At 35.4% G+C, this 11,013-nt stretch overlaps 1 protein-coding gene across 1 annotated transcript; it reads left to right on the forward strand.

Annotated features, from left to right (window-relative positions):
* Positions 1-1,474: 1,474 nt before the first annotated feature.
* Positions 1,475-7,020, forward strand: LOC132171586 (alpha-glucosidase-like). Its single transcript, XM_059582946.1, has 5 exons — positions 1,475-1,768; positions 2,431-3,152; positions 3,924-4,154; positions 4,241-4,887; positions 5,933-7,020. The coding sequence occupies exons 1-5, from the start codon at positions 1,530-1,532 to the stop codon at positions 6,821-6,823; spliced, it is 2,730 nt and encodes a 909-aa protein (XP_059438929.1). The 5' UTR covers positions 1,475-1,529; the 3' UTR covers positions 6,824-7,020.
* The last annotated feature ends 3,993 nt before the right edge of the window (positions 7,021-11,013 follow it).

The raw sequence follows: 11,013 nt of genomic DNA on the forward strand, positions 1-11,013 counted from the left end.
TGCTCCTGACACCCCGATGTTAGGAAGGAGAAACAAAGTTGCGTAACAGCCTAGCAGTTGAGTGGTGTTACACGCTCAACATCTCAAAGCTATGAGAGGGATAAATTATTAGCAACATTGCGGTTAAGTGACATAACACTTAGTAAACTATTTGAGATAAGTGAGAGTATAAATTCACTTATGATGTTATGTATGTTATGAGATGTATGTTATAAGATGTTATGTTATGACATGTTATATAATGCTATGTACTTAAATTATGTTGATTTTAATTGATATTTTACTTATTATGTTATGAACTGTTTTACCGCTTCATATTATGAAATGTGAAGGTGTAGTAAGAAAATGCAAGGAAAAATTATTATAATTTATTACTATGTATCAAATTGTCTATCACCTAGTTTACATTTAGTCATACGTTTATTAAAACTTATTTGTGAAAATCCTGTATACATGACTGTTTAGTAAACACTAGTAATAAAATTGATTTTCAAATAAAAATGGGCACTCATAATAAATGGTTAGTTTGTTTGAACTTACTAAGTCGTAGATTCACACTTTTTCCTATAAAATTTTTATAAATGTAGTTGAGGAAGAGAAAGAAGATGTAGATTTGTATGAGTGTTCGATCTATGACGCATAGGACTAATATGATGCCCTAGTTGTTGGAAGAGCTGACTTACATTAAGTCAGTATGGTTAGTTTAGTTATATTTATACTGCATGTGGCACTTTATTATGGTTTAAGATTTGTAAAACGTTATGATGTTAAATAGAAGCTCTAGTATGTATTTATTAGTGAGTGTATGTTATAAAAAGAAAATAAAATTTTATTATTGGTTTTTTGTTGTGTTATTTAGTAAAGAAAAAAATAGTAATATCATGTAAGAAATTCATATATTTTTCACTTACGACTTGTATTAAAAGTCGGGGTGCTACATGGAGGGTATATAGGGGTTGACAAGTAGATAAGAGTGGAAAAAGGTGTCTAAGTGAATAAGAGCATTATCAGCCTCACCAAAATAACCACACGTATACTTTTCTCTATTTTAACTATTCATTTTTTTAGAGCACCCATTTTAACCTCACTATTTTAACAATCAACTTTTTCCATTCCATTTCAATATTTATTTTCAATGATTTGTTTATTTTTTCTTTTAACTATTAAAGGATGTGAGATAAACAAAAAAGAAAAAATGGAAAAGATAAATTATTTTTTTATTCAATTGATAGGTGAATAGTACTTACTAGTAATAGTGAGTTGTTAGCTCACTATTTTTTTTTTTTCCGATCAAAATGGTAAGGCTGAAAAAACGACTTTTCAACATTTTCACCAAATTATTTCATAAAAAAAAAAAAAAAAAAAGGTTTCGACAAGGCTGCAAAGAATGCTCTTAAATAAAGATACAAAAAGATTAGAAAAAAAATAAAGATACAAAATGATTTTTTAATTGCTACATTATTCACGCTGATGTTCTCTATGTCATTACTGTTTGAGAGTATTCATTTCCTCCTTACGGAAAAATAGCAATGAAAAGGAAGGGAGAGAGAGCATCTTATCCTCATCTCCTTTTCCTCGTCTCCTGTATCTTCCTTTCTCACTTGGCTCCGTTGAACGGAAAAAATGAAAAAGAATCAGTTGGGTATGGCTACACAATTCAATCTGTGGCCGTCGATCCCTCCGGCAACACGTTGACCGCTCATCTTGGCCTCATCAAGAGCTCCTCCGTTTTCGGGCCCGACATCCAGAATCTCAACTTCATCGCCAGGTATGCTTCTTCATCTCAACTCGATCTCCACGACACCGTATCACTCTCTACATTTCTTACGAAATTCTTCAAAATGGTTAGAAGAATTTTGACCTTTCTCGCTTATTTTCTTTCTCGTCTGCGGCTTTTTGTCCTTTCAAACAAAACAAATGCTGGCACGTGTTACCACCGTACGTACGACTGTAAAATGTATATATTTTATCAAATTATATTCTCATTCCGTTTTAGACCCCTATAATCTTCGTTTATTATAAAATTTGCCCTATTATTTATTTTTTTTTGGGGTAAAATTTTCTTGATTTTCAAATAACTTCATTCTGACCACTTGAATATATGAGTATAATATTATATAAATTAATTGTAATTCAATTTATTTAATTAAAATTGTTAAACTACTTAATTTTTAACCACTTAATTTTATATTAAATTTATGAATAATGTAAACAATTGCGAGACATTATGTCAAGTCTTGTCATGTTAGGAGTATAAATGTTGGATTGTATTAAGATATGAGTATAAGAATGTGATTATCTCTAATTTATTTTTAATTTGATAATATTTAATTAATTATGTTAGAAGGACATTTTTGTGTTTTTTACTTTTAAAAAAATTTTAATTAAAAAAAAAAGAAAGTAGATATAATGTGACCATGGAATTTGCAGCTTTGAAACCAAAGACCGGCTGCGAATCCGAATAACAGACTCGGAGCGGCAACGATGGGAGGTCCCGCAGGAGATCGTCCCCCGCCAAACCGACTCCCCGGACCGCTTCCTTACGGAAGACCAACACCATCATACGACGTCGTCTCGGCGCCCCAAAACCCACTTCTTCCTCTCCCACCCCAGCTCCGACCTCATCTTCACGCTCTACAACACCACCCCATTCGGCTACTCCGTGGCCCGTAAGTCGTCAAACGACGTCGTCTTCGACGCATCCGCCAAGCCCAACGACTTCCTCGTCTTCAAGGACCAGTACATCCAGCTCTCCTCCTCCCTCCCCAAGCAGCGCTCCTCGCTCTACGGCCTGGGCGAGCACACCAAGAGCTCCTTCAAGCTCCAGCCCGATGAGACGCAGCCGCTCACTCTCTGGGCCGCTGACATTGCCAGCTTCAATATCGACCTCAACCTCTACGGGTCCCACCCCTTCTACATGGACGTCCGATCACCGTCCCGTGATGGGAGAGTGGCGGCGGGGACCACCCACGGAGTTCTGCTTCTCAACAGCAATGGCATGGATGTCCTCTACAACGGTGATAGGATAACGTACAAGGTGATTGGCGGGATTGTTGACCTCTACATTTTTGCTGGGCCGTCGCCGGAGATGGTGACGGAGCAATACACGGAGCTTATTGGTCGGCCTACCCCCATGCCGTACTGGTCCTTTGGTAAAGTTTTTTATTTTTTATTTCAGTATTTTTGATAATATGATTTATTATGATTAGAGCTTTTGAATATCTAAGATTCGTTTGAAATTGCGTTACTTTTCGAGAATATTTGGAATTACGTTTGAGTTTTTAAGTTAAAAATTGTTTTTTTTTTTTGGCAAAAGATCATTTTTAAGTTTTTGTTAAAAGTGGGTTTTGATTATTTTTAAGATTTTTGGATTCTTAAAAACGTTTTTAATTTTTTTACCAAATGAGTATTTTTTAAGTGTTAAACACACTTTTAGGCATCTCAAATATACACCAAAACATGCCCTTAATACCTAAAAAGCTGTGCTAAACGGCCTACTTGGTAAAAAAATTTCAAAATTACTTCTAAAAATGAAATTTTTGCCACAAAGCAGTTTTTAACTTTAACTCTGTATTTCTCAAACATAATCTCAAACATAGCTCAAACATATGCTCTAATTCGATCGGAGGCTTTAGTTTTTTATTCATCTCTATCGTGATCACTTAATGCTTTCAATGCTTCCTATGCTATCTGAATCCTTGGCTTGTAAAGTGTGGTACTACCCAAAAATAACCTTGAACATTTAAGTAAATTACCTGCAATAATTGTGACTCTCTGTTTTGTAATTTCCTATATCATTTACATTCTGTAAAAAAACAAATTTTATTATGGTATATAAACTTGAGTCCAGATTAAGACTTTATATGATGATAAATGGTTATAATAATGCTGACCCAGTTGGTGATTGTTGTCTATATGTGAAGGATTTCATCAGTGTCGATATGGATACAAAAACGTTTCTGATATTGAAGCTGTGGTTGCTGGCTATGCAAAAGCCCGTATACCTCTTGAAGTTATGTGGACAGATATTGATTACATGGATGCTTATAAGGATTTTACTCTTGATCCCATCAACTTTCCCTTGCAGCAAATGAAAAAGTTTGTTCACTCTCTTCACAAACATGGTCAGAAATATGTGCTCATCGTGGATCCTGGTACATTGTACTAGACTTGTCATTGTTTTCTTGAGCTGAAACCTCTCTCTCTCTCTCAATTGATGTAACATTGTATTAGTTTACAGGTATCAGTGTGAATAAGTCCTATGGAGCCTACACTAGAGGGCTGCAAGCTGATGTCTTCATAAAACGTGATGGAGTCCCTTACTTGGGTGAAGTTTGGCCTGGCCCTGTCCACTTCCCTGATTTTTTGAATCCAGCCAGTGAAGCATATTGGGGTGATGAGATTAAAATCTTTCGAGATATGCTTCCCGTTGACGGTCTTTGGCTCGACATGAACGAGCTTTCCAACTTTAATACTTCTTCTCCCACTCCAAATTCTTCTCTTGATAACCCTCCTTACAAAATTAATGATTCTGGAGCTTTGCGGCCCATTATTAATAAGACTGTAGCTGCATCATCCTTACACTTTGGTAACATTACAGAGTATAATGCCCATAACCTCTATGGACTCCTAGAAGCCAAAGTCACTAATGCAGCCTTAATCAAGGTGACTGGTAAAAGGCCATTTATACTTTCTAGGTCAACTTTTGTTGGTTCTGGCAAGTACACAGCACACTGGACTGGAGATAACGCTGCCACATGGGATGATTTGGCATACACAATTCCAGCAATTTTGAACTTTGGGCTCTTTGGAATTCCAATGGTTGGGGCAGATATCTGTGGTTTTGCTAGAGATACAACTGAAGAACTCTGCGGGCGCTGGATTCAGGTACAAAAATGATACTCCTTCACAAAAACAAACAAATAGACATTGTATCATTATGTTTGGTTTCTCTAGATGTTGATATGAGTATTTTACTTTTCTTTAGTACTTGGAAGGAGTGTACTATGCCTTCTGACTTTGTGGAACCATTTTTTTTTTCTTCTTCTTCTTCTTCTTTTTTTTTTTTCCTATTATCTTTTGATATGAGTGTTTTAGATTTCTTAGCACATGAAAGTAGTCTATGCCTTCTGATTTTGTGAGACCTTTTTTTCCCCAAGTTTATTTCTTTATTTTGTGTTGCTTTGTTTTATTTAGGGGAAATTTCACAAAACTCCCTTGAGTTTTTACATGTTTTGAAACTACGCTCTCGAAGTTAAAAAAACTCTCAATTTAGGGTATTGAACTTTCAATTTTTTGCAATGTACCAATCCGTTAGGATTTTTCGTTAAATCTTGTCTAATTGCCCAAAATACTCTTTTTTCTTTTACTTTATATATATATATATATATATATATATATATATGCCTATGTATTTCTGCAAATTTCGTTAAATTTTGACCAATACCTGAATCTTTACAATTTTTTATTTTATTTTTTTATAATAAAAAAATAGGAATATTTTGGTAGTTTCGACAAGAATTAACGGAAAATCCTAATAAAAGGGGGACATTGCAAAAAATTGAAAGTTCGATGTTCTAAATTCAGAGTTTTGAAACTTTAGTAGGACTAATTTCAAAATGAGTGGAAGTTAAGGGGAGTTAAGTGAAATTTCCCATTTTATTTATTTGTTGATATTATAGGAATGTTACGCCTCCACATCTCAATTATAATTGGTGGTTTAATTTCTGTGTGAAAGAGCGAGCGCGCATGTTTGTTTGTCTTTCTGGTTTTTTATGTCATTTTGTTTAAAAAAATTTCAAAATCTTTACAAAGGCCCTGGGAAACAAAGTGATAATGAATGAAGCCCGAGTGTCTTTCTATACAGAATTAAGAAAAAGTGGTGCTTATTTTCTGATAAAACATCTAATATCAGTATTTGATCTAAGTGCAGCTAGGGGCCTTTTATCCCTTTGCAAGAGATCACTCGGAGAAGTTTACTATTCGTCAAGAACTATATCTATGGGATTCAGTTGCTGCAACAGCTAGGAAGGTGTTGGGGCTTCGCTACCAGCTTCTCCCCTACTTTTACACATTAATGTATGAAGCAAACCAGAGAGGATCCCCCATTGCAAGGCCCCTTTTCTTCTCGTTCCCTCAAGATATCAACACTTATGAAATCAATACACAATTTCTGATTGGTAAAGGCGTAATGGTCTCACCGGTGTTGAAGTCGGGAGCAGTTTCAGTCGATGCCTACTTCCCTGCAGGAAACTGGTTTGACCTCTTCGACTACTCGAATTCATTGAGTGTTAAATCAGGCAAGAATATCCGGCTTGACGCACCGCTTGATCATATAAACGTGCACGTTCGGGAAGGCAATATTTTGGCCTTGCAAGGGGAGGCAATGACAACACGAGCAGCTCGGAAGACTGCATTTCAACTCTTGGTGGTGGTGAGCAATAGTGGTGATAGTGTTGGAGAAGTTTTCTTGGATGATGGAGAGGAAGTTGAGATGGGAGGAAAGGGAGGGAGGTGGAGCTTAGTGAGATTTTCTGGTGGAAAAGAAGGGGGAAATGTATCAGTTAGTTCAAAGGTTGTGAATGGGGAGTTTGCTTTGAGTCAAAAATGGATCATAAATAAAGTAACTTTCATAGGGTTGGAGAAGGCTAAGAGATTTCAGGAATATGAAGTAGAATTTAGAAAGAGAACAAACTTGAAGGGAAAATCAGTTATAAAGGCAAGCTTGGACAGCTCTGGGCAGTTTGTTACCGTTGAGGTCTCAAAACTGTGGCTACCTATTGGACATGATTTCAAGTTGGAGCTGAAGCTTCCAAGGCAGTGATCGGTGAAGTCTAAAACGCCAGAAAATTGTTGTAAGCAATAAATTGCCTACGAGCATTTGAATATTTTATTCCAATAAAAAACTGGCAATATGTATGTTTGTAAACAAGTTCAAATATGAATAACATTAACATGTTCTTAAGCCAAAAGAAAGATAAAGAAGGAGGAAAGCTCAGATAAAGTCTTTTTAAGTGTCAAGTGAGCTTTGATCTCCGTCAGAGGTGTTCAATACGAGCTTAATTAAAATAATAATGGAGAGGTGAGAAGTGCTAAGTCATCGGAACAGGATTCTCTTCAATTCATTTGAATTTGATAAATATTTAGTTGGTTATATTGAACGGATATTTTTGTCTTATCACTTTTTAAGTCACATGATCTAATTCTTTAAATTTTTATTTTGGTAGATTTGAAACATAATGTTCATTCTAAGAGCATGATTGAGATTGCGTTTAAGAAATAGAACTTTTAAGTCAAAAAATACTTTTTGTCAAAAGCTTCATTTTTAAACTTTTGCAAAAAATACATTTTTGCCATTTTTAGACTTTTTAGACCTTTATAAGCGCTTTAATTTTTTTTTTTACAAAACTAGTATTTATTTATTTATTTTTTTAAACGAACTTTTTAAGTGTTAAACGCATTTTTAGGCCATTCAAACGCACACCCAATAAATACAAAAGCTATCCGTCAAATAAATAACAGAAATGGCTATGAAAATATAGTAATGCCATTTTTATATGGGAAAAATATAAAAAAAGCCCTTCAAACTTTTAGCCATTTACAATATAGTCCCTCAATGTTCAAAAGGTACTAAAGTAGCTCTCAAACTACCAAAATGTATCAAAAAGGCCACTTATTTTTTTATTCCTATAATACCCCTATTATTTTAACAAATAAAATAATTGTAAAAAAAAACCAAACAATTTTTTTTTTTAAAAAGGGTACGGTTCTTGAGACATTCCAAAAAAAGACGGTACTAAAATTAGCCCATCAAACTACCAAATTGATCTTACATGAATATGACATGAAGCAATTTGTAATTTGTGCCAATTACAATGACTAATTATTTATTTATTCCGAAAAACTTTTTTTTTTTTAATTGTTTTATTATTTTGTTTGTTAAAAGAATAGTGGTATTATAGGAATATAAAAAATAAGTGGCATTTTTAATACATTTTGGTAGTTTGGGGGCTACTTTAATACCTTTTAAATATTGAGGAGCTATATTGCAAACGACGGGTAGTTTTGAGGGCTTTTTTTATAGGGTTAAATACCAAATACCCCCTAGGGTTTGGTAACTTTATTTTTACCCTCTTTGAGATTTTATTTTTATTACAGGACCCCTTGGGGTTTTGATAAAGGACCAAGTTAGTCCATCCGTTAGTTGACCGTTAGGACTGATACGTGGACCAATCGGATGTTGACACGTGGCACCTATTTAATTTTTTTAATTTTTTTTTTAAAATTAATGTATTTAAAAAAAAAGAAAAAAGAAAAGGAAAAAAATTGGGGGTGGCCTTAGCCATTTGGGGGTGGCCGAGCCACCCCCTTTGGCCATGGGGGTGGCCTGGCCGGATGGAGCCACCCCCAATTTTTTTCTTTTTTTTTTTTAAAAAATTAAATAGGTGTCACATGTTAACATCTGATTGGTCTATGTGTCAGTCCTAACGGTCAACTAACGGATTGACTAACTTGGTCATTTATTAAAACCCCAGGGGGTCCTGTGATAAAAATGAAATCCCAAGGAGATAAAAATAAAGTTACCAAACTCTAGGGGGTATTTGGTATTTAACCATTTTTTATATTTTTTTCCTATTTGAAAAATAAAAGCAAAAGGGGAAACCTAAAATAAAAAAGGTTGGGTAACCACGACTGCAGTCATCCTCTGATTGGTGCTCAAATCTTTTAAATTAAAATTTGAAGTCTTGCAGTCAAATGATCAAAAACAGATTTTTTTTTTTTTTTTTTTTGGGGCCCTTTAACTTAACAAAAAGAAGCGGCCTAGCCACCACAACAGGCCTAGGGGTGGCCGCCCAGCCACCCCCAGCCGCTGGGCGGCCACCCTTAAACTGCCTTTTTTTTTTTGTCAAAATGACATCGTTTTGGGGTGACATTTTTTAAATTGATTTTTTTAAAAGGGCATTTAAGTAACTTAACCTTGCCAAAACGACGTAGTTTTGAATTTTCCATTATATTTGACGGTAATCACTAACCGAGTGACTTAATTGCAACTATTTGGTAGTTTTAGGGACTACTTTATCACTTTTTGAACATTAGAAGAGAAATGACTAGCAGTTTGGGGGGCTAAATTATATTTTTTCTATTATGATACCATGTTAAATTACCACTTATCTCAAAAAGTTAACCGATAAAAACATTTAAATTTAATTATTTAATCGACACTTTAATAACTCATACAACAATCAAAGAAAACGAAGATTAAAAAAAAAAAAAAAAAGTAAAAATTGCAAGATTTGGTCCAGTAATGCAGCCACATGCTTAGCAACACATGAGATTCAAAATTTTGAAATCTTATTAGCAATGAATATTTATGATATATTAATTATTTCTCATTAACTAAGTTAATAAGAACTTAACATGCATATTGAAATATAATTAAATTATGTAGGATCAAGTTTTCTTGGAAACCTCTCATCTTTAAAACCTCGCTTCTCTAAGATATTCTGGTTGCCATGGGAGGAGGGAGACTCCTTCCTCCTCCCCCTTCACCTAAACTCCCATCTTCCTCCTCCCTCTCCTACCCTTTTTAGGCTCCAATTGCCTCTTTGGAGATCTTATTTGTCTATTTTGAGATCTTATCCAATTTTTTTTGGGCGATTTATCCTATTTCAATAGCTCCATTGTCTCTTCCTTCACTTCAGATCATATGGTCTTCACCTCCTCCAGCCATTCCCAGCACCACATCCTCATCTTTTTAAAGTTTTTGGATTTGAGTTTTTCAAACTAGATATGTATACTTCATCAAGTTCCACTCCCATATGCGCATTCCACCTTACTCCTGGGCCTCTCTGCTTCCAGCTATGACCAGCAACTCCTCCATCTAACCACCTTACTCCTGCAAGTAGATCTTAGTCACAGACGCGTGTCCCACACATGGGTAGCTCTCTTCCGCATGTGACGCTTCCTTTCCTCCCATCTGCCACTTTCCACCTTTGTGGTGGGTTTCTTAAGGTCGTATTTTGCCTCCCGCCCACGCTGATGTTGCTATTGTTTTTTGTTTTTTGTTTTTGCATTCTTGTTGTCTATCTCTCCTTTTGTTTCTTCGTTTCTGATGTAGTTGTTACCAAACCGGCATTCAAGTAGGGTTGAAGGTTATTTATGTCTCCCACTTTAGGGGTTAAATAGGGTTGAAGGGTCGCGTGACGGTCATGTCCCTGTCCCTGCCCGTGCTTTGTTTAACCGCCTTTACCGGTGGTCAAAATTTTTGTTGTTCGTCCCAAGAATGCATAAGATTGGGTCATTCATTTAATGCATTCCCCCCCTCCCCTCCCTTATTTTTTTTTTTTTGGTTTACTCTATTTTTGGGCTTATTGTTGAGTTGTCCAAACCTCATTTGTTGTTTTTTTTTTATTTTTATTTTTTTTTTATTGTAATCGTTGTTTTATGTACTTTTTTAAATATAAAAAGCGATATAATAGAATTTGTATTTGTGAAAAACATGTAATTCTTAGAAAGAAATAGGTGGATGTGTTGGATATTTTTGTCAAATATGTAATTAGCTTATTTCAGTGATCAAAACCTTGCAATTGCATCCCACATGTAACTTGGCCACTTTAGGAGCACTTTACAACATTTCCAAGAGAGGGCCGGTAAGAGTGGCCGTTCGGACGTGTTGCAGGATGAAGACTTCCAGTACTAATTCCAAAGAGCTCCATTTGCTAGCCGTTCGAATGGTGAGTCCAAGAAATCTTCCAGTACTAATTCCAGAGAGCTCCATTCGCTGGGCGTTTGCAGGCCCATTTGAGAAAAAGTTCAAAGCCGCTTTTGACCTAGCAAACGTCCCAATTTGAAGATGCTCATTGGAGGAAAAGTTATAGATCTTGGAAAGATATTCCAGAGCCATTGAGTTGGCATCATTTGGAGTTCGGATCAAGAAGTTATGGCCAAAATACCCGAACTGGTTTTGGTTCCCCAAATGACTTTTTTCAGCTTATGACAAGTTTGCCCTTTCTC

Source organism: Corylus avellana, chromosome ca2 (assembly GCF_901000735.1).
Source record: "Corylus avellana chromosome ca2, CavTom2PMs-1.0".
Taxonomy (NCBI): Eukaryota; Viridiplantae; Streptophyta; class Magnoliopsida; order Fagales; family Betulaceae; genus Corylus; species Corylus avellana.